The sequence below is a fragment of the Oenanthe melanoleuca genome, chromosome Z (assembly GCF_029582105.1).
Source record: "Oenanthe melanoleuca isolate GR-GAL-2019-014 chromosome Z, OMel1.0, whole genome shotgun sequence".
Classification (NCBI taxonomy): Eukaryota; Metazoa; Chordata; class Aves; order Passeriformes; family Muscicapidae; genus Oenanthe; species Oenanthe melanoleuca.
Window position 1 is genome coordinate 30782372 of NC_079362.1, and position 24204 is coordinate 30806575.

A 24204-nucleotide genomic window follows, 5' to 3' on the forward strand; every position below is an offset into this window, starting at 1 on the left:
AGGCAATCCTGGATCAGCAGCACATCCTGACTGCACCAATGGTGAGCTTCAAGGATCGCTGAGGATGTCCTTTCATTGCTGGCTAATAAGCAAGTTAGTGATACAGTCCTTTCCTGCAACAGTATATTTCTAAACTAGAAGCCTTCCATAAAAACTGCTTATTACATATAGCAAAAGAGCAAAATCTTGAAATCCAGGAAAAGAAACTAATACAACTCCTTATATGGGTGAAAACTAACTGTGCCAGGTACCCCCCTAAAGGCTCCTATGATCTCGATCACTGGAAGTGAGTGGAGGGATGCTTTAAAAGCACGTCAAACATGTGCACCTGAGATTAACTCAGATGAATTTATAACATGGAAAAGTATGTATTCTGCATAGTAAACTTTTCGTAACTCCAAAGACACAGTACTCCCAGCTGTAAATTCTCCAGCAGATGCTCCCCCTCTAATTTGCTTGTTTTGCATGTGGAGGGGACCACTTCAGAGGTAAAAGAAAGTGAACTTGGAGAAAAAATATCTGTGATTTGTACTCTATACTCGCAACAGTTGAAAATTATGACTGCAGCACCATCTACTGATGCAAAGGTGCCAAAGCAGCCCTTCATGACAGAATTTTGGCTGCTCCCTGACTTTTTAGATACTGTAGAAAAACAGGTTTGTTTCAAGGGGATGTTGAATTGCTCCATCCTTTGCCTGTAGCTTATCAAGGCAATCAGCCTCTACACAAGCAACTTTTCCATGAAATGTTAAAGAATTAAGAAAATCTATGAAAGAGAATGGGTTGCAATCTTCCTATACATTGAGATGTACAGGAGCCATCACAGAGAGCTATGTTATGTTACCTGCTGATTGGAAATCTTTATTTAAATCGACTATGACAGCAGCACAATATTCTCTATGGTGGACAGAGTACAATGGGCTTTGTGAAGACCAAGCGCAGACTAAGGTAAACACTTCTAATGCTGCAATAACAAGGGATCATTTGACAGGGACTGGAGCAGACGATGATAAGAGAAGAATTAAGACTGCCCCCAGAAACATATAACCAAGTAAGATAGCTGACTATAAGAACTCTGAAAAGAGTGCCAGACGTTAATAAGCTGAACCTGGCAGGAACCTCAATAGCCCTACATTATTTTTATTGATCATTTGCAAACAGCTGTGACAAGGCAAATTGATTTATCAGATGTAGCAGAAGTTTTACTCAAACTCCTTAGCTTATGAAAATGCTAAGCCTGACTGTCACAAGGCACTTGATCTAGTTAAATACAAACCTGAAGTTTCCTTACATGACTTTATCGAAGCTTGTGCACATGTTGGTACAGTACAATACAAAGCAGATTTACTAGCAGCTGCCTTTGCTCAACAGCTACAAGTTGCTAGGGCAACAGTTAAAATGTTTTGACTGTGGAGCAGAAGGTCATATGAAAAAACATGCTCAAACAACAAATGAGGAAACAAAAACCTAGTAAACCATGCCCTAGATGCAAGAAAGGTTACCACTGGAGCAATGAATGCCATTCTAAGTATGATGAAATGGCAAACCTCTGCCACAGAAGGGAAACTTGAAGATGGGCTTGGAATCCTGTGCCCCACAACAAAACAGGATCCAGTGGCAGGAAACCCACACAGCTCAAGCTCAAGTAACATCAGGGGGACCACAGGCAGTGTTGGGATGCCACAACCACAATAAATGACATTGGTTCACCTTATACCTACAGGTTTAAATGGACTCCTTCCTTTTAGATGTCATGCATTGTTACTCAGGAGATCAGCATCATCTAAAAGTGGACTTTTTGTTTTACCAGGAATAATCAACTCTGATTCTAGGGGTGAAATAAAAATCATAGCTTGGACTCCTAATGCACCTTGCACTATTCCAGCAGGATCATGCATTGCTCAACTCATCCCACTTCCTATACTACCAGACGTGCAATCGATACCATCTGTCTGTGCTGACAGAGGCACTGGAGGTTTTGGGAGCACGGGCACTCCTCAAATTTACTGGTCTGAATTTATTTCCATACAGCAACCTTTTCTAACCTGTGTTGTAGATACAAGTCTTTTTACAGGATTCATACCAGAGCTGACAAAGCCACCATCAGTGAACCCACCTGGCCCTTGTCACGGCCATCAGAGATCATCACAGGCACCGGAGGTCAGCAGATGCCACAGCAGTCAGCTAAGGCACTTATGGGCCACAAGGGAAACAGGCACAGCTCAAACTATGCACTTTCTACTACGTGCACATTGTGGGAAGAGATTGTTATCACAATGGGACTGACACTGACAACTAATTTTTAAAAGGGGCCACTGATGTGCATCCGAGACTTAAACTCACATGGAACACTAATACCCCTCTGTGGTGCACTCCTCAGTAGCCCCTCAGAGGGGAATGGCTCAACAAATACAAAAACTGGTCAAAGAACAATTGGATCTGGGAAATATGGCTCCTCCTACAAGCCAATGGAACATCCTAAGAGTTATGATTCCAAAGTGATGGGCAAACGGAGACTATTACAATATCTGAGGGCTATCAGTGCACTAACAGCACACAGCAACCTGGAATTCCTAATCCAGCAATGATACCTGAAAATTGGGAATGTTAGTTAGTGACTTAAAGGATTGTTTTTCACAATTACATTACGCCCTGATACTGCACCTTGTTTAACTTTTTCATTACCAACCTTGAACAGCAGTGAACCTACACAAAAGTATCACAGGATTATGTTACCACAAGGAAAGAAAAACAGTCCTATCATGTCAGTTTCTGCCAGCAAGTGCTTTACAACTGGTGTGACAGCAGTTTTCTAAGGTTTTGTTGTATCATTATATGGATTATATACTGCTAGCAGTAGATGACCCTGTAGTATTGCAAAACTGTTTTGTCATTTTGTGTTTTCCTCTTGACAAATTTGCTCTTTGCTCAGCAGACAAGGTTCAAATTGTCCCACAATTTAAATACCTAAGGTTTCAATTATTTGAGCAGAAAATTGTTCCTCAGCCCATTGTGCTGTGGACCTCTATTAAAACACTAAATGATTTGCAAAAATTATTAGGAACTATTAGTTGGCTCACACCTACCCTTGGTATCTCCACAGAGGAACTGTCACCCTTGTTTAATTTACTCAAAGGAGACACAGATTTAGTATCTCCTCTCCTCACAAGTTGGATGCAGAAGCCAGTGAAGCATTGCACTTGTAACAAATAAAATTTAAATCTCTTTTGTACTCAAATGACAAGCAGTTACCACTGAGGCTTTTTCTTAACCTGGTTGAATTCTAATCATATGCACTAATACCACAGTGGTGTATAAATAACAACTGTGGATGATAGTATGAGGTAAAAATACCCACTTTATTTCAAAAACAGTAACTACATTGCTTGACTTGATTGTTAGACTTGTTCCCACAGTATGAAAATGATGCCAGACCCTAAGTGGGGAAGATCATTCTTACATCCACAGTCCTTTGCCTGCAAAAGATTTTCAAGGTATGTTCCAAGCATCATCATCTTTACAGGCCGCCCTGACAGACTTTTTGGAAACATTGTTAATTCTTTGCCGAAAAATAAACTTCTGCAATCTTTAAAAGATCTTTCTTTACAGACATGTTTTCTGACATTGTCACAGCCCCTGTCTGGAGCATAGACAGTTTTCGTCAATGGTTTTGGGAAAGCTCAGAAGGCAGCTGCTGTTTGGAAAAACTCCAAGGGGATTGGGAAAACTGATTTTTCAGCCAAGGTCAACACAGCTAGTAGGGTTAGCAGCCATGGTAGAAGCTTTTCAATTGTTTCAAAATGAACCTTTCAACTTAATATTAGATTCCTTGTATGGACTAGCTATATTAAACTGTATTGAACATGACTTTTTAAAGCAGTTTGTTTATGCAATTATCTACTCTGTGTTTCGCTCAATGCAGATCTCACTGTTTTTATGTTATGTATCTCAGGTCTCACTCATCATCGCCTGGACCTCTGGCAGAAGGCAGTGCGGCTGCTGATGCTCTGATGATGATGATGGCAACAGTTTCAAATCAAATTACACAAGTAAAGTTGTCACAATACTTTTATCACCAGAATGCAAAAGCTTTGAGTAAACAATTTGTTCTTATCCTTTCTCAAGCCAGACAAATTGTTCATTCTTGCCCTGATTGTATTTGTTTAATACCCTTACCTACCACAGTAAGTACAAATTCAAGAGGTTTGGGTGTCAGTGAAGTCTGGCAAATGGATGTTACCCACATTTCCTCTTTTGGCACCCTAAAATATGTGCATGTATCAACTGACACATATACCAAATTTCTGGTTGCCTCTCTCATAAAGGTGAAGAGCCAAGAGATGTCATTGAACACATATTGTGAGCTACTGCTATCTTAGGAGTCCCAAAAGTAGTGAAAATCGACCATGGTGCAGCATCTGTTTCACAACCAATGAAAACCTTTCTTTATTTTTAGGGTATACATAATTTAACTGATATACCTCATTTCTCAACAGGTCAAGCTGTTGTGGAACAAATACATGCCCTTTTAAAGAATATGTTCTTAAACAAAAGAGGGGGGATCCCCTTGGTATAACACCTCAGAAACAACTGGACAAAGCAATTTTGTTTTAATTTTTTTAAGTATTTCCAGATTTGATAACAAAACAGCAAGTGAAAGAAAGTTTTCCATGATGCTTTAACAGATTCTTGGCCATTTGTCTATTATAAAGACTTGCGGAGTGGAAAATGGCTAGGCCCTGTGTTTTTGTTAACATGGGGACATGGTTACGGCTGTGTTTCTCTATCAACAGGAGTTCATCGGTTACCTGTGAAGAACATCAAATCCACCACAGAAGTGATGAATACTTGAAGGCATCACAACTTTAGTTTGGTAATCAGTTGTAATGGGTTTGGGCACAACCCTTTTATCATCCTCAGCATACTCTCAATGAATGTGAACGAAGCATGGGTACCACCACCGAAGATCAAAATTTGGCTCACATTAGCCAAAGCAATTAACCAATCTCCCCTTTGCATATCCATCACCAGTCCTAGCAATCCATTTCAAACATGTCTGGTTGGCATTCTTTTGACAAAGGATTAATTGGAACAAGTTATACAATCAGTTACATGTGATTATACAACTTCAGGTAAGTGTAGATCATTGTGGTGTCTGGAGTCACAGCAGTCTAATGCTGGCCAGTCTGTGAAGAGGTATATGGGCAATACTGATGGAGGCATGATAAAAACAAGTAACTTTCCTGCTCTCTCACTGCAGCCTCAAGAGCTGGACATACTTGGCTCTGTGAAACCTCCTTTGTATTTTTACCTTAACTATGCTAATGATCCAAAAGCAGACAACACAGGGGTTGACATAACTGGTACTGGCATTTACTGTAATGCCTCTGCCTGGTGCAATTTTACTACTCCCTCACAAATCAGAACAGAGACCAGTGCAATAAGTCTGCCTGATAACATATTTTTAGTATCTAGCAACAGAGCATGGAAAGGCATTCCAAATAATGCAGTCCATGTACTTTTGGTCGTTTGACTGTGTTTCATCCCAGTTTTGAAACTCTTAACCACTTGGGCACTACAACATAGCAAAATAAACATGATGCTAAGTCATTTAACCAGGACTGTAACTCTGAAGTTGAATTCTGGAATGAAACAAAGAGATTTTTTTTAGTTCCTTTGTTACCTCTATTGATACTGCACATGCCTTGAACACAATTAATAAACTAGGTTGTTGGCTTGCAAGGGAGAATAATGCTACTAGTAATGCTGTAACAGGATTGTTAACAGATGTCAACTCAGTACATCATGCGACACTGCAAAACAGAGCAGCAATCAACTTTTTAATGTTAGCCCAGGGACAAGGATGTGACGACCTCAACAGAATGTGCAACAGAATGACCACTCTGAATCCATTCACAAAAGCATCCAAGAATTGAAGGAGCTGTCTGGAGAACCACTGCAAAGAGATGGGATCCTTTTGGCCTATTCTCCCGGTTGTGAAGATTTAATTTTGGACCTCAGGTCAAACATGTAGCTGGTTTTGCTGTAGTAGGACTCAAATCACTTTTTATGATTATGTTATGTTTATGATGTGTATTTTCTTGTATTAAACATCTTATCCATCAGAATGTAAAGCAGGTAATGCTTATGCAGACACAAACTGTACTGGCTTTGCAATACTAAGTAAAAAAGAAAGGGGGAAATATACTGAAGGAAAACAACTTGTAATTGAGAGAATAAAGCATTTAGCTAGAAAGAAAAGACTATTCAGTCAAGGCAGCAGAGCTGTAATAAAGTCTTAAAAAATGTAACAAGTAACAGGTACACAGGAGCAGGTAGTTTGCCAAAAGAACTATTATATAAGCATTTATCCTTGAGAGAAAAGTCTGATGTTGCAATTAGGGAATCGATCACTAATATTATTGACTGGCAAGCCTATTAACAATTATACTATTGGCTTTCCAGGCTCCTGCTATTCTAAAAAAAAGCCATGTAATAGCTTTATAATATTTTAATAAACATGTCTGGTTATACCATGACTGGGACTGTGTTTGTTTCATATACTTGCAACCTCAGGCATATTCAATAACCTAAAGCTTCCTAGGTCTTTTAGGAAAAGCAGAAGTAGACAAACTTGTTCAACAACATGTCTGGATTCGTTCTAGAAAGATTTTAAGTTATAATTTGATATATAGACATCTACATGTTTTAACACCTACTATTTTGCACAGAATACTTTAACCTGCACAAAACACAGTAGACAGCATGTAGATTATTACCAAAATAAAGCAAAAAAATTTTAAAACCCACAGAAACAATGTACCCTTCTCAAAGCCACTTCCAATATAATAAAATGCCAAAGCAGAGATGTATAATGAACTCAACGGTGCCCAAAATTAATTTCAATATCAATTTGTAAGTATCAATCATTTATAGGCAGCAGTATAAACAGATAATAGTAAGATACAGTAAATGTAATTACAGAAATTGCTTACTGAATGCAATTCTGGAAAAACCTCTTCCATGGCGAAGTATTCCATGAAAGTGGCAAATCCTTCATTCAGCCAGAGATCATTCCACCATTCCATAGTTACTAGATTGCCAAACCACTACAAAAGACCAAAACCATCATTATTTTCTTAGAATTAAAATCAAATGAGAATGTATCAAATTAGAAGTACTCCATCCCTCCTCTGCCTTATCTTGTTGTAAAATGAAGGTCAGTCAAAGCCATAGTAAGGCTTTTGCAGCAGCAACTCTTTAAGCACGGCACGAGACTTGTAGTCTGCATGCTCTGCTCTAGAAAATACACTCACAGATTTTCTGAACAGATACAATGCACAACCCAGTCACAGTGAGGGGAGAGGTAAATTCAAGGACAGAATTACACTTAAAAACCAAAGAAATTAAAAAAGAAAACAATAACCTTTCCAGACTAGTACCTGATGGGCAAGCTCATGTGCTATCACTGATGTTATTAGCTTTTTATCCCTCACTGAAGAAGTGTTGTTGTCAAATAAGAGTGCAGTTTCTCGGAAGGTGATTAAGCCCCAGTTTTCCATTGCACCAGCCTGAAAATCAGGAATTGCTACCAGATCTGGAAAAGATTAGAAAGATTAAGAAAACTGCTGGTTAAAGCAACCCTGTCTTTCGAGCCTACCAATTATACGATATAATCATTAAAAATTAATTATTTAAATCCTGTGGGGTGAACATAGACTCAAATCTCAAGTACATAAGGCCCACAGATTTATAATGATGTTTCTCTAGTAGTACTCTGACACAAACAACTTAAAAAGACCCTGCCTATGGATCCTGCATGAACAAAAGTAACATGGAAATGAGATGGCTTAAAAGTACACTGCTGAAAAGTAGTGTCTTAGAAGACTGCATTTCACTACCTTTCCAGTCAAACTGATGAATGCAGGAGTCAGGCTGCACATTTTGCAGCTGTAAACAGGGCTCACAGAATTTCCTCACTACCAAGTTCAGTAACACCAAAGAAATTCTTCCGTGTAAATTTACGTAAAAATATAAGAAATCTGGTTCCAAAAGTTCACGAAAGCTTTCCAACTTCAGGACTCACTTAATACTTGCACTCAGACAAACATGCAATTAGTTTTTACAATTATTTAATAATTTAATCATTGTGACACTTCTTAAAAAATTAAAATTTCCATGCATTTTTCAGATCAGAGCTGCTTCTGTCTTGTAGGATTTTTTCTGAATTCCTACAGAACTTACCTAATTTTTCAAGAGGGTATTTCATGAAGAAGTACTTTTGGTAAAATTTCAGAAGCTTCACTGTTATGTCTAGGGCATGCCCAGCTTGGTTTAGATGCTGCGGAATGGCATAGACAGATACCTAGTCCAAACAAAGAAGAGAAAATATTTGAAACTTGTAGCTATGAAAGACTTAGAATTGAAGGAGCAGCTGGCAAGAGCTCCTGAAACAGATAAGACATATTTTTGTGAGTACATACATAAATTACGTACAGCAGTTATGAAGCCACTCAACAAAAACCTGATTTTTCTTACTAGGGCTTCTTAACTTGTCAAAATATAGGGACACTGTCCTGTGTGTATGAAAGTACAATTCAAGGATGACAACATTACAAAAAGTGTTTAAAAACGGTCTACATTACACTAATTTTAAAATCCCCCATGAGTTATTAAGTGACCCTCCCTGTACACCTCAACTAATCTTTAGGCTATGATAGAATTTACCGTATGATAGCAGTAGTATATTCTGCAATAAATTATCTCAAAAAATAGTAACTGCCATAAAGCTCATCCCTATCTAAGTTATGGCCACATTAGACACAATGTAAGAAACTCTTATAAAAACTGATGTTGAATTGTCTCTATCAAGGAAACATCTTCAATTAGGCTACAGGCAGATTCACATTTAGGACACCCTTTCTTACACGAACATAGAAATACGTGGAGAACCACATCCCAGCTCTATAAAAAAAGGACTCCCTCCTCCTGTGCTATAAAGTAGTTCAACAAACGACATTTCAAATAGATGGAAAAGGTCCTTTCAATTTTTGAGTTTGAATGAAGCACATATAAATAAGAATCTAGTCTAATGTTCCTGGAGTACAAAAGTATTATTCACTGCCAATTTTAAGCTAAAAAACATAAGAGCCTCCCAGGATTGTCTGGAGTTGAGAAAAATCTCTTTGCATTATGAGCATGAAACAACTTTAATTCAACTCTACACTATCTTAAAGCTTTCATGACAATAAATTTATTCTGTGTGAAGCTCAAATTCCTTGGATCTCCCAGCCATAAAATGCTGGAAGCATTTTGAGTCAGTATTTCCTGGAAAATGTCAATACATGCTTGCTTTTTAGTGACTTCCCTGGCCTGCTAGACACTGATGAGACTACTTTAGACCTACTAAAACTCTGACCTTACTTGGTTTTCTTATGCTTTCTTCCCTTCAAGGTAGGAAGTACTCTTAATAAGATTAAAATACTAGTTTTTTTTAAAAAATATGAAATTAAAAACAATAAATTACAGACAAGTAAGAAGTATTCTTATTAAGTTAAAAATTTATCTGCTTCAAAGAATTGACTGTATGATTTTACCAGAGTACAGCTCAAACACAGACCTGAATAAATGACAAAGGCAAAAAAAAAAAAAAAGTGTAACAATCTGTTCTATTCAGCTTTCAACAGAAATACTTGTCTAGATCAGAATCAAAGCCTGTCTAGTATCTTTACTTGTATTTGTTTATTGGAATAAAGAGAGGACTTCTTCTGCAATGCTACTAGCAATGTTCCCTCTGGCTTTTTCTAGGTACATAGGGCACTTCTGACATTTCACCACAAAGGGGCAGCTTCTGCTAAAGAGTCATGAAAGTCGTTGCTACCATGAAACTTCTGCACTTTCTAAAATAAGATTAAGCAGCATACACTAATATTACCATGTTTATTTCTTTAGTTGCTCTAACTGCACACACTGTAGAAACAGGCCATACCCTTGCAAAGGACAAAGCTTAAGCAGGAGACCCACTGTTTGATATTTGAAATCTTTGGAAAAAGAAAATTAAATAATTGCATTTAAGTGATTAAATGCAGATTTAAAGTCAGCCTAAATTTGCTTTACTGTAGGGCATGAGTTTTTAGATACGTTATCTTAGCAGGTAGAGAAAATTTCTGTGGCACTTCTTGAAAGGTAGGTGTTCCTTGAAACTTGTCACATTTCTTTACATCCTCAGAAAAATTCCTGGTTTGCACGACATTACTGTTCATGGATGAAGCAGCGAAAAGAAGAGTTTAAACCTTCCAGCTCTGAAAGTTCTTAGGAATTTTACATTTTGTAAATTTCCACTGTTAACAAGACCTGTTGCAGAGTCTCTTGCTGTAAAAGTACATTCATTCTGGTATCACCTCAGTCCACATGTGGCTTTTTTCCCCTAGCTATGATGAGTATAATGAAATGAAGAAGATAATTAAATTTTAAAGAGACAGAGTTTGCTTGCTGGTTTGGGGATCTTTTTGTTTTGTTTAGTAGCCTGGTCAGCTTGAGAAGATTGAAGCAGAACTTACAAACACATACCAGAGTCCCATTAGTTATCCTGCTGATGTTTTTCAAGTCTGCAACAACAAAAGCTACTAGATAGGTACTCATCTTCAAACTCACAAAAAACTCATCCTGAACAATTCCGTTTGTCACAGGTATAGTGGCTTTCTGCAAGGGAAATGAAGTACTATTAATGCAGACAAAAGAACACTAAGACATAAAATAAATCAATGTTAAAGAATTATTTCATGCTACAAACCGTTTATAGGCAAGCTTACATAATATCTTTATATTTTTGTTGTATTTCAGGGGGATTGATGGTATTTACAACAATATAACAAACTTAAGAAGACATTAAACATTTATGCATATATACACTGAAATTGTTTGCCAAGTTTTATCATGTAGTATTATCAAACAATTACTCTGTTGATGAAACTAATGTAATTTGGTTTGCATATAAAATCCCAGTATAATCCAAAACCAACACATCAGCATTAATTCAAGGGAGCATTAGGCTAGACCAGAGACACAGTTCAGCACAACCTACTAAAAATACTGGTGTTACATGAGTTAAATATTTGTCTCTTTCCATAAGTCTCAGCAAAACTAGGTAACCAGACATACCTACTATTTTAAAACTGAACAAAGTAATCCTCAGATTGCACTATTACAAATTAAAAGAGAATACATTTTAAAAACTGAGGAAATCCCAAGATTTCAGTTACTCAAAGCAAAAACATGCCCAGCTTAAATCCACACTGACAAAAGCAGTTGCCTGGTTTCCTGTGCACACAGTGAGATACCACACAGAACTAACATACTGTACTGTACCGAAACTTACTTTTTGTAAGCTTTCTTTAATACTAGTCCTAGAAAAGCAGGCTATATGCCTTAAAGTACTTTCCTATGTATTCCTTTGCAAACATAAAATATAAAAATAATAAAGCAAAATGTTTAAAACCACTATAGTGCAGAATATTACCAAGTCTGGAGAGAGATGGCAGTACATAAATTCTGAAACTTCACGTATGATTTTGTTTTCACAGCCCACAAACATTGAAAAACCAACAATAACCTTAGTTTTAGACAAGACCATTTGAAACCAAACAATGTTTTGGTATTTAACTGTCACTGAAAATTTAACTGTCAGGCTTAAAGAGAAATGGATTTTTAAACCTGAAGATATAACCACTAAAATAATTTAATCTGACCATAATATATGAGCAGAATGCCATCTTTGAATACCTCACAAATTTCTGCCTTTAGTACAGGTTTTGTTTCATAAGGAGGTGACAGTCTATTTAAGAAAATCTACTGCAGCTGCAGATAAACTGGTTTAAAAATTAGCTATCCTCATTAAAAACAAAAAACAATCAAATAAACCAAAAACAGGACAAACAAAACCACAAAAGGTAGCTCTATAGGCCCAAAATACGCAGTTTATTTCTAGCCTTAATCCATGTCAGACACTATATATTGCCAAGTGATGTACACACTAACTGACAAGGCCTGCTTCTGAGACCTTTTGCTCATGTAGCTATAGATGAGTACTCCAGCAATGTCTGCTGCACACATGACAAAATATTCTGAGACGGACGGAACCTAACCTATAAGGACCATGGAATCTAAATTCAAGTGAATGGCCTATATGAGGCTCTAACCCATAACCCTGGCATTATCAGTACCTTGCTCTGACCCAACAGAGCTAACTGTGAGTGTATGCAGTAGTACTAAACCATCATTTACTTTCTGTACATGAAGAACTTGGGATGCTGTAGAAAGATATCTTAGCCACTTGCCCAGCTCCTAGCAGAGGAGAGTGAGTGAGCACCCTTTCACGTTCACAATAAACTGAAGAGTGGCCCACCAGAGTTCATTTCTTCTTGTAATAGCTAAGAATCAATACACATCCAAATAAATGTTCATACACCGTGGATAGATACTCTTTCATAAGGTTCCAATTATTAGCTTGATTTTCAAAAACAAGGCATCTGCATCAACACCTGAGTTTTGGACAACTTCCGGGAACTCACACTGCACAGTGTACATAAATGTTCCAGTAACACCAAAAGTGTAATTTCTTCATTACTGATTAGACCAGTATCAGTACTGAGTTTCTGCTGAGTGATAAATGGTGTTAATAATTTGATGAGAGAATACCTAGCTCAGACAGTCTAGGTAATGCTAGTCCTTCTCATCTGTCTAAATTAATAAGGCCTCCGTAAAGGTTTGTCCAAAGGCATTATGGCATAAAACATCACCATAAAATTCAGATATGCTCCTACAAGATTTAGTCTGAAAAATTCCAGCTGAAGGAATGTTAGATCCCGCATTCACATTCCGGAGCTGACTATATCTGTACTTATACCACACCTCTCCTCATTTAACCACAGAAGCACATCCTTCAAGATCAGGCCCATCTTTCACAAAGATAGGTGCTTAGTTATGCAAACTGCTGCTGAAGGTACTTCAGTACTCTGCACATGTGCAGCAGCAGCTAATAGAAAACTTGAAAGCAAACCTTAAGGGCTCTTGAGACCAATGCCACCAATAACATAACCTTTTCAAAATAATGATTCATTTAATTTCAGCAGGAATCCTTCAGTCATTCAACTGTCTTTCAGTAACATCCTACACTGAGCAATGAATTGAACAGCTGTTTTTCCTACAAAGTTCAAGTCTTTAAGAAGAAAGCAGTTGATAAGGTCATATAGTTTATAGCTTATCCACTCAGGTCAATGCCCTGGACATTAATGAAATAAAAACACAATCAAAACCACTGAAACAGATTACCTAGGCAGCAGCTCTACTAAAATTCCCCTACAAAAGCAGTACCTTTGGCATATTTGACAGAGTGGAAAGTTTCTCATCCCTTTTGATCTTGATTAAAAATGTAGCTTTAAGTGCTGGTTCATCAAAGCATGGAAAAGCAGACCTTGCTGCCAGAGGTTCAAACTGAGTTGCTGCAAACCACCTAATGGAAAGAGTGAAGAAGAGCAAAATAAGAATTACTGAAAGCATAAATGTCAGTTTATTTAGGATAGAACAGTCATTTCCCTCCCAAACATTCTAAGAGCTTGTTATGGTAACAGCTTTTTGAACAGTAGATGACAAGGCTAGTCAGAATAAATGTTTCATTCACAATTTTTTCATTAACACCCAGTAATGTACTTATTTGAGGAGTAAAATTCTTGGCTATTTTCTGCTTTCTGAACAACGAACAACGCACCTGGAATAACACACTCACAAAAAAGTCATCAAAATATAAGCCAGCCAGTTGCCAAAGAGAGGAAACAAAAAGAAGATTGAAAAATTAAATTAGCGAGTGTGCCTACTAAATAAGAGTTTGGAGACCTCTGCAGTAGGTCTGCAAGGAAGCTTCTTCCATCTAATTGCCAGGTCATTTCCTGCAGATGTTCCCACAGCTCATCTAACCGTATGCCTGCCCCTGAGCTGGCTAGTAGATGGGATTCTGTCCAAGTTCATGTACTGTCTTGCCTCTAATACGACAGCTATTCATATCACAAGAAGACTCCTAGGAGATTACGCTCCTTCTCTAATATTTTTATACCAACTAGCATACGGCTTTTGATGGAGAGCACTGACTTCTGCACTTGCAAGACAACACAGAGTTCAACAAGTCCACTAATTGAAGTATTTACCAGAACTAAATGGAGAAGATGGTACATACTGTGGTTTTGTTTTTCCTTGGTTTGGTTTTTTTTTTTTTTTTAACCTACTGCCAAGCTACTTGCAAGTGTTTGAGGAGTTTATTTGTTCTGCACCATGATTCAAACATTTTTGGACATACAGCTTTTCTGAGAAGGCACAGTGCTGACAACTCACAAGATGCCTACTGCATACCTACTTTCAACTTCTTACTCTTTTTTCCTCCCTGACAAATGAATGCAGTTTCACCCCAAGGTTGTGTAGAAGAAAAACAAAGAATAAAGAACCACTCTGCATAAAAATATAAATAAGGTACTTTTTTTTTTTTTTTGCTTTTGGCAATAAGTTAAGTAAGTTATTTTGCCATCAGGTAATTTCGTATTTTTGTGACAATATTAAAAATATTCAAAAGAGAGTAAAACTAAGCTAAAGAACATATATTTTCATGCAAAATCAGTTTCATAGTTTGAGTTTTAATCAGAAAGCACAGTAACAACAGAGGTTATCAGAGAACTCTGCATTTGTAAAACTACAGACAATAAGCAGACAGAAACAATGCCCCTGCAAAAAGAAGAGTCAGGCAAGACAATGGAAATTATGAAATCACTAAAGAGTTATCTGAAAAGGATGTACTGAAAAACATGCAGGTTAAAACATGTGTTACATCCTGCTCCTGAAGAAAAGCAGGTAGCACTGGACTGAGGGAGGACAAAACCTCAAAAGATTACTCACAGATCATATTTTTTCTCTGTGGATAATTACGCATTCTCTTTCTACTAATGTAAATACAAAAAGAAAAGAAAGCTGCAGCTACATCAGATTAGTAAAAAAAACATTGAGTTCCAGTCATTTAGGTGATTTTTGCCTTTTACACCCACTGTACTCTTATGCCTGCTTCATGGGAATTCATGTTTTTAATGCTGGCAGTAAGATGCTTAGCTCATCCACACGCTTTTCCTCTTTTTTATTGCACCACACTTTTTCTAGAAGACCTGCATGGATAGTTACTTGCCCACAAAGGCATGAACACTCTTAAGTATATGACCAGCATAAGGTTCATTTGAAGTGCGGGCAGAAGGCTAATTTTAAATACCCTTCCTGCTAAAAAGCCCTTATTTACTCTTTGTAAAATAAGTGCAATGCTTCCCTTTTCTCCAGTCACCTGACACTTTGCCTGACTGACGTGACTTTCTCACATATGATCGAGAGTGTCTTGGCAATGACATCTCCCAGCTCCCTTAGGACTGTGTGACGCATCCCTTCGGGCCCCATTGGGTTCCTCTGGTGGTCTTGAACCTGGCCTCCTCCTATGATGACAGGACATCGTTTCCTCAGTCCCTGTCTTGAGATTCAAGGGCTTAAGAATCATGGGGAGAAATTCCAAAGAAAGAAACTAAAAATTTAACAAATCAAAAAAGTCATCCTACAACTACATACAACCTCCATGCTGAAGTACATTTCACTGTAGGACAAGCTGCCCTGACTTAAGGAACTCACCCATGAAAGATATTTTTCGGGTAGATTAATCAAGAGATTAAAGACTGATTTTTCTCAACAACAGTAAGTTGCATAAAATATCCAATTAAAAAACCCAACATTTTTACTTCTATTATCAAAGCACAATCTAGAAGTAATAGAACAGAGAAGCTGTATTAGTGGGCATACCTCTGCTTAGACTTCTCATCCTCGTAAGAAATTTTGTAGAAGCCATAGTAGGTGTCTGATAAATTAGATGAATATTCCATATTGACAGTATAATTCTGTCCTGCAAGGAGAGCCTCTGGAGCAATGAGTGCAATCTGATCATGCAATGGATATTCCAGGAATTCAACTGGCTTTGCTTGATGCCCTTGTGCTGAAGTAATCATTGCCTTGGTGATATTAAGGCCTGAACTGTGAAGTACAATCTTCCGAGTTACGTGAAGGATGTTGACCACTATTTTTACAGAGCCTGAAAATTTCAGAGTAGTTAAATTTGGCTGCAAGACAAGATCATAGTGCAGTGGTACAACATCAGGAGGAAGTCTAATTTTTGCCCATGGAAATAGTTTTCCATTGGTTGCCAAAGGGTATATTAGTTCCATTGTATGATTTTTTTTATGGCAGCCTTCTTTGGTAAATGTACACTTGGGAAGAAGATAAATCACTATTATTAATGAAAATGCAATCACAAAAACAACTGTGCAAACCACCATAGTCCTCGTAGAGGGCACTGAGCATGATCCATTTGGATTTTGCCTATATACAGACATGTTACTCTGCAGACCCGAGCTTCTATTCATGAAGGACATCCCCAACAATTTTGCTGATGACTCATAATCCTCTTCATCATCATCCATTTCATGCTCTCCAAGGCCACGCACCAAGAGACGGGAGCTTCTTGGCTCATATTCCACTTCATCAGGTTCCAGTGGATGTAAACAAGGCTCCTTTGCCAGGTCAACCACATCGGGCTCCTCTTCAAACATACTGTTTTCAATCATATTCCTGGGTAACGGGACTCGATCTGAAAAAGATATTACCATATATTACATCATAAACAACAGGCTTGAGTGTAAGGCCTCAAAGATATTTCACTGAATTACAGCATGGGAAACATCTTTCCAGTACATACCATCATGATCTCCTCCATCTTCTCTCCTAAGTTTGTTTCCTGGAAATATTTCTATGCTTTTCTGCATACCATAATTTTGCTTTCAGTATCTTCAAAAGGATGCTTTCCTTGTACATAATCAAAAGCATCTTACATCATATCTGGAGGTCAGCTACACCAGAGCACTGCTCTCCCAGCCCACTGATGCCACTGGCTTGGCTGCATTTCCTCTACTCCAGTAAACTATACTTGTACTCAACTAAATTGTTTCAGTGGGATTACTTCTTACATTGCACAGTAAAGCACAGCAGCCAATACAGCTCTAGAAGTGTTTCAAATATGCTACTTTTTGAGTTCTTTAGCAGAGCAGAAAATCTGCTAATATGATGGCAGCCACACAAATAAAACATCTATTTGACATTTTAAAACTTAATTTTTCATAAACATTGCAAAAAAGTAGAACTATTTCTCACACAAAAATAGCAGTTAAAAAATTGTAGTTCCAATAGACATCTTAATTTAAGATCTAGCTCATACAATCCTTGAAACAATCCACATATCTAAGAAGTCAAATCAATGCAAATCAGACTGTCTGCCTCCATAAAATTTGTACTTAACAGATAATGGACCAGTGAATATAAATGAGGAATTGAAATCCAAACCAAATTTTGAAATCACATTTTTATAGCATGCAGCTACATTTTAATGAAAATTCTGATCATATCTGCCATTGTTTATTAAAAAGGTTATCTTTTAGCTAATTAGTCTCCCATCACAGGTTCTATCCAAGGGACTACACAGTACTTCTGCTCAACTGCAAGTGTTCAGAAATGAACCTAATTTCTTTCAGACATGCATGTCTACTGTCAACTGGACAATATTCACATCACACCTCTATCCTCCACACAATTTGTTTCCAGAAGAAGAAAGCTGGTTTTTGCTCTGGATGTAAACTTATTGTAAAGTTGACTTTTATTAATTTTGGCAAGAATGTACATTTTGCCAATCTATAAACAACCCAGAATATAACTGTTCCTCCAATGTATTATTTATTTTATTTTTCATTTTGTTAAAGTCAAGTTTCTAAATGGCTGAATATCTCAAAAGTGAAAATAAAACATTTTGAAGAAAATATGGCAAAAATATTTTCAAATCAGATATACTAAGTTCCTCAGCATTTACTCTAAATGTATCAAGACTCCTGTTTCAAGGCCATAAACTCGGAAAAATCGAAGTGTCAGTAGGTGTAGCAATGAAAAGGCCCTAAAACAAGGTAAAAAAACCCAAAAAAATCCTTCCCTAGAAAATTCAGTAAGAGAAAGGTACACTAGTCAACCTGAACAGGAGGTATTAGTGATGTATGAAAGCAGAGAGTTTGGTGACATTTGAATCTACCTGTTCTAAAAAGGAGTAGAATCAGAGGGTCACAAGGTATCTGAGGCTGGAAGGGACTACAGGAGGTCATCTGCTCCAACCTCTAGGCAAAAGCAGCTTCCAGAATTTTCTGTCCTTATGGCATTTCCCAGTACAGTGCTCAAGTGCCAGCCTTCAGGCTGTGGTTGCATTCAGTGGCCTAGCACTATGATCTCTAAACTGCAGCATGTGTACTTCCACAACAGTTTGGGGGCCACACAGAATAGAGAGGACAGAAGGCTACATTTACAAGTTACAAGTGAAAACGCATAGGCAAACTAGTGGAGGAAAAAACATGGAAAGAAAGTATTGTGCAGCAGAAATTCTTCTACAATTCCTCTGTCCAAGAACAGTTTATCAAGAATTCACTATACTACTACTAACAGAAGTTCCTGATTACTCCCCTCAGCTGGTTGCTTTTGAAATCTGGCAACTAGCTTTGATCAAGTTTGAAAACAGACCCAAGACCAAATTTCTTCAAGTCCCAATGTAATCCCACCCCAAAACAACCAGCTGCTGGTGGAAGACACCCAAATCCATATCTGCTATGTAGAAAATGCAGGTATTAAGACTCACATCTTAACCACTCCAAAAGGTAGCAGTCAATCAGTACACAGCTCCAACCCCAGCCATGGCATGTGCAGCTGCATGGCCAGCAAAAGAGGTAGAAGACAGGGGAGGCACTGCAGAGGGAAGGAGGAGAAAAATGAAGTGCATAAATCTAGCAGAAAGTAGGTTTCATCAGCTCTGATGCTTAGAGAACAGTTTGCTTTTTGAAGAGCTTATTCTCTAATAACTTTCTTCCAAGGACAGTATTTTCAAAGTTGCATGCAGGTACTAACAACTTTTTCAGTGAGAAAGAATTATACCAAAAAATCTCAAAATGAAACTAAGATACAAAAGTTAAACTAAAAGTTAGCTTCAAGACAATTCATAGTTTTAATACCTAGAGACATTAATTTCTAGGAAAATAACAGTTATAGCAAATTTCTACAGAAATACTTGCACAAATTGTAAGTAATCAAACTACGTCAGATCAAAATTTTACTGCATATCGAAAGTATCACCAGACTACTAATCTCCACTGGAAAGAACACAGACCAAGTATCAAAAGGTTACTAGAGCTATTTTATGCTTACATAAAAGTCTTTTGCTCTATTCACAGAATACAGTTTTTGGAGAGGAATCACGGAAAATTTGTTTAAAATTTTAACACTCAGATAAACTCTGAACTCTTTGCTTCCTGCTGGTTCACTGGCATTGATAACATGATAGTGTGAGTGAATTGAACTTTTATGACATTTCAATTTTAACCCATGGGCCATTACAATATGAACTAAATAGCCACATGAAGGGGTAGAAAAGAGTATTCTTAAACTGAAACATGCCACAAGGAATAAGGAGCAGCTTGAGGAGCACAATTGCAAGCATCATATTTCACTGTCATCTCTTATACTATGTACGGCCAAGCAGCAAACATTCCCATTTTAAAACACATACAAAGTAGATTAATTCAGATTCCAAATACAACACAGGACAAATAAGTATAAACACAGGAGTAGGAAAATTAACCTGGAAAGAAGCTGCATGGTTCCAGTGAACTACCACTGTCATTCCAGGGGTTGCAGGTGCACAAGAGACATTTGTAGTCACGCCAGTGAAGTACTGATCTGAGCTGCTAAAATGTACTACAAAGCTATCTGCTATCAGGCATGGCAATTTAAATCTAAACCTTTGCTGAACACAAGTTTAGTGCAAGAGCAAACAAGGAGGTAAAAGAAAAAAAAGTCTTGGAGGTGAGTGTTGTTGCTGTCTACATAGAACAAATGAAATGCTAAGAGCCTAAAGGTTGAAGCTTAAGCTTTTACCTCCATCAGCTAAAAGCTTTAACACGCCCAAACAAAAGTGATTTTAAACAATTCTTCTACAACTTTTTAGTCTGGAAACAAGAGATTTTAAACATCTTCCCCAATACATGATCTGTTATCACATTTAATGGTGAATAATATGAATACTTACAGTGAGAAACAATCCTGAGAAAAGATGTGAGGTTAACAACTAAATGATTGACAAATCCAGAAAACTAATCTTCCTCGTACTGAAAAATTGAAGGAAGGAAGACATTTCCTCAAAGTCAATGGTTCTGAAAGTTTCTTTAGAGCTGCCTCCTGCAGCACAGATTCCCAAAAACCCATTGTAAGATATCACCTCATTACAATATTCAGGGATCATAACAAGCTGGGTTTATAATTTCCTGTGAAGAGAACGAAATGCTTAGACGCAAACTTCAAATGCAGTTTGCACCAAGACAACAGTACAATGAGCTGGCTATGTGTACTGCAGTCTTTGACAATGTAGTCCCCATGGGCTTTGATAACGTGACCTAGGTGGTATAGAGCGGCATGACTTAGGCACACAAAGGCAAGTGATTAATAACCACACAGCTTACTCCTATACAAGATGTATATACTTCACTTCTACATCCTTTCACAAAGTAGTCTTTAAACTTACAAAGCAACTTTACCACAATAATCAAGTTCAGTATGAAACATGATCCTACAGGAACAATCAGGTTTCAGGAATAAAACAGTAGACTAGTACCTGCTCCAAGTATTTCTTTTGTCTGAAGAGGTTCCAATCTCACTAAGGAGGAGAATATAAGCTTTTCCCTGAACTTTAACAGGCAACACAATGTTTTGAATCTTAGTGTGTACAATGACATCTCATGATGTTTGGGTTTTGGAATCCACTATAAATATTCCGTAGAACACAAAAAGAAATTATTCCTTTATATTTTAGAGACAGTATCTTCCTGTAATGCTATTGATACCTCTGTTTAGTTCTAGAAGTATTTATTTTTCCCTTGCAAAACAAAATCAGTAGTCTCTTGTCTGTGTCTATCATGTCTGGGTATTCTACCTCAGAGCAGAAATCTCAACACTCAAAATTCTTACATGAAACTAAGTAACCCATTAATTGAGTTCATTCCTTTTTAAAAGATATGCAGAAAATGCCCAACCTCATTTTACTTTTCAATTTCTCAATTCGGATTAAGAGGCTAAAACTATAAAACCTAAAAATCCTATTTACTCTTACTCAATTCAGACAAACTTGCCACTTTCTGAAACTGAAATTCAGCACAATACAATCTTTAAACAGTGAATAGATATCATACAATATTTTGACAGAAAAAAAAAGTTAAAGGAATTACAGTAAAATCTGACACAATGTGGCAACCAAACTCCCACTACAAATAAGTGAGAACCTTTCTGTAATTCTGAAATAACCTAGGAGCAAAACAACTATTGGGTAGCATGTACCAGCAGAAGTAGCAAAACCCAAGGCCAAAAGTGTAAAGGGGCCAAAAAACCAACTGGAATAAAAACTGACTCCCACTGAATGTAAACTACTTCAGCTGCATATAAGTAATGGGAGAGAAGGTGCAGAGTTAAGCCTGCCCTAAGCCAGACATCCATGCCTGGTGGGTCAGGAAAGAACATAAAAAAACTGTGAGCCAAGTACTTCCTCTGCTACCAAGCGACTCACTGATATTGTCAAAGAATAATTTCATCCAATGATTTCAGGAATAGTTGCTTAACAATGCCATTAGCTACTGTGAGCCATAATACTGTTTTGCATATATAATTTTTATGTCCAAATTTGAAAGCATTGGCCTTTTTTTCGGCAGAAACAGCTGCTGAAAAAACCAGCAAATTCTATAGACAAACCACATAAATTTGCTCCTATTAAAAGCCTGGCTGCTTTGGCTAAGGCCATCCAGCAGGGCAAAAAGCAACTTGAGATGGACTTTTCCTCTTTAAAGATATTTTTTATCTTCATGTACCTGTCTAAATGTTGCCTTAGATACAGTAGCAGTGAAACATTTGCAAGATTTCAGCACAGGTACTAAGATCGGAGTACGTTATTCCTAAAACATGAATAAGCTTGCTACCAGGATGGTAAAATGAGTTTAAGAAGATGCTACTGGGCATAAATACCACATCACACAGTTGAAAACTAAAAGAACAAAGGTTCTACTAATACTTAAGAATTGGAGAACTAGCTCTATACTGTTAAGGTTTAGCAAACAGCATAAAATTCCTTGTATCCAAGACTCTAAAAAATTATTTGAAGCACTTATGAGCACTTGCAAATACTTTGTGTATAGCATGTAAGCATGCTCCAAGCAGAGAGATGCACGCTTGCTTGCACATTTAACTTAAGTGTAAAAATAGTAAGACTGGTTAGAGTACCTGGAAGCTAACTGTCTCTCCTTTACCTGGCCTTTGGGCAAGCAGTAAAGGAAAGGAATTAGGTAGTTATGACTAAAGCAGGTCACTGATATATAGCCATGGATACAAAACTGCACCAATGTTACTGCTCTTTAAGTCATTTAGTAGTTGTCAGTAACTAATATTATGTCACATGGAAAAGCCCATATAGGAATTCTGCAGAAATAATGATACATATGGAGTCATTGCCTTCTCCTGTATCAAAAGCACTAAATTCAGTAAAACTATTTCCTAGAAAAAGAAGAAAAAACAAAGGTTGAAAATTATATATGAAAAAAAAAAAATTTGCTGTAACTTAAAATTTTTATTTTGCTTAGTGAAATAATAATTTCTCATTGTATCTGAAAAAAAATTTGAAACACTGCACAAATTAAAAAGATTATATTAGCCATGACAGATGTATTGAAGTTTTCTGCTACAACTGCACTGTCTTTAAGAGGCAAAATGATTTGTGCAGATGTGGGTCTAGAAAGTTTGCAAGTAGTAGGTGTACCTGCGATAGAATTTGTTATTTTAGGAAAAAATGAACACATTACTACCCATACAGTACTCATCTATATTTATGAGAGAGGAAAGCAAAAATATACCTATTGAAATTTCTCACACATATCTTACATCTTCAGTCATCCCAAGCTAATGACCAGAAAAAGATGAAATATGAGACCTAATTAAATCCAGATGTACTTGCATTGAACAGTTTCCACGCAAGAAGGAACAAAACAAGCTATAGGAGAACAGTATAATGAATATTCAGCAAGATTTCAGAAATGTTATGTGTTTCTATTATCAGTTTCTGTTTAAATTTAAAATAACTCAACATTTTAAATGCACAAACCACTAAGGCTGTCACTATAAAAAAAAAAAAAGTCTTAAGGCTCCTTTCTCTCCTAGAATGGCTAGACTTGACTGTAAAAATAAAACTGTGATTTTTCACATTAAAGAGTCATCTAAAATGTGTTTAAGGACATCCGAGGTACTAAGGATTTAGAAACAGTATTAAAGGTTTACACTTTTCTTCCTCAACTGTCTGATGCAAATCTGCATCTTCAACCTCAAACAGGGGGACAGTAGAGACAGAGAAATGTTTAATACACCAAATCTCTCCAAACTGTCCTATCTAAAACTTCAGAACTGCTTCTATGGAAAAGCAACATAGCATCTGTTATTCAATCACCTTTTTTAAATTTGGGCGATTTTTAAATTAAATTAAGCATAGGCCAAACTTCCACATTTAACTAATAAAAGTCATAAGCTTATTTATTTATGCCAAGTTACTTAGTAAAAAGACAATTTCAACAGAATTGTAAAAATCAAAACTATATACTTGGGCTCTGCTCTTACTAATGGCAAATCACCAATTCTACTTAACGGGAAGCAGCAAATCGAACACTCAATTCCAAACTGTCAAACATTAATGTTTTTATAGAAGACAGAAGGGAACATTCACTCTTAATTGTGCATTTCATGCTGGACTCATTGTCTGAGACTTGATCCAAAACCCAAAACTATTGTCCTTGTTATTATTTTGACATTGTCTGAGAGAAGGGAGATGGGCAGGCCAAAAAGGGGAATACAAAAACAGATTCATTGATACAGATACTCAAACTGGCATACACAGGCCTTTTCAAAAAAACTTTGATTCCAAATACTACACTGGAAGCCCAAAAGGTGAGAAATATTTCAGAAAGTGCAATCACTTCC

General features: G+C 37.1%; 1 protein-coding gene across 2 annotated transcripts in view; it reads right to left on the reverse strand.

The window, feature by feature from the left end:
- LNPEP (leucyl and cystinyl aminopeptidase) overlaps window positions 1-24204 on the reverse strand; it is a 55468-nt gene that overhangs the window by 16388 nt on the left and 14876 nt on the right. Inside the window, exons 2-8 of one of the 2 annotated variants that reach the window (XM_056513860.1) lie at window positions 18788-18894; window positions 15871-16711; window positions 13372-13510; window positions 10570-10701; window positions 8245-8365; window positions 7443-7597; window positions 6996-7109 (exon numbers count right to left, since the gene is read on the reverse strand). In XM_056513860.1, the coding sequence (XP_056369835.1) occupies window positions 6996-7109; window positions 7443-7597; window positions 8245-8365; window positions 10570-10701; window positions 13372-13510; window positions 15871-16688 (1479 nt within the window). In that variant the 5' untranslated portion in view covers window positions 16689-16711; window positions 18788-18894. The remainder of the gene's footprint in view (window positions 1-6995; window positions 7110-7442; window positions 7598-8244; window positions 8366-10569; window positions 10702-13371; window positions 13511-15870; window positions 16712-18787; window positions 18895-24204) is intronic. The other variant, XM_056513859.1, reaches the window with a different exon arrangement.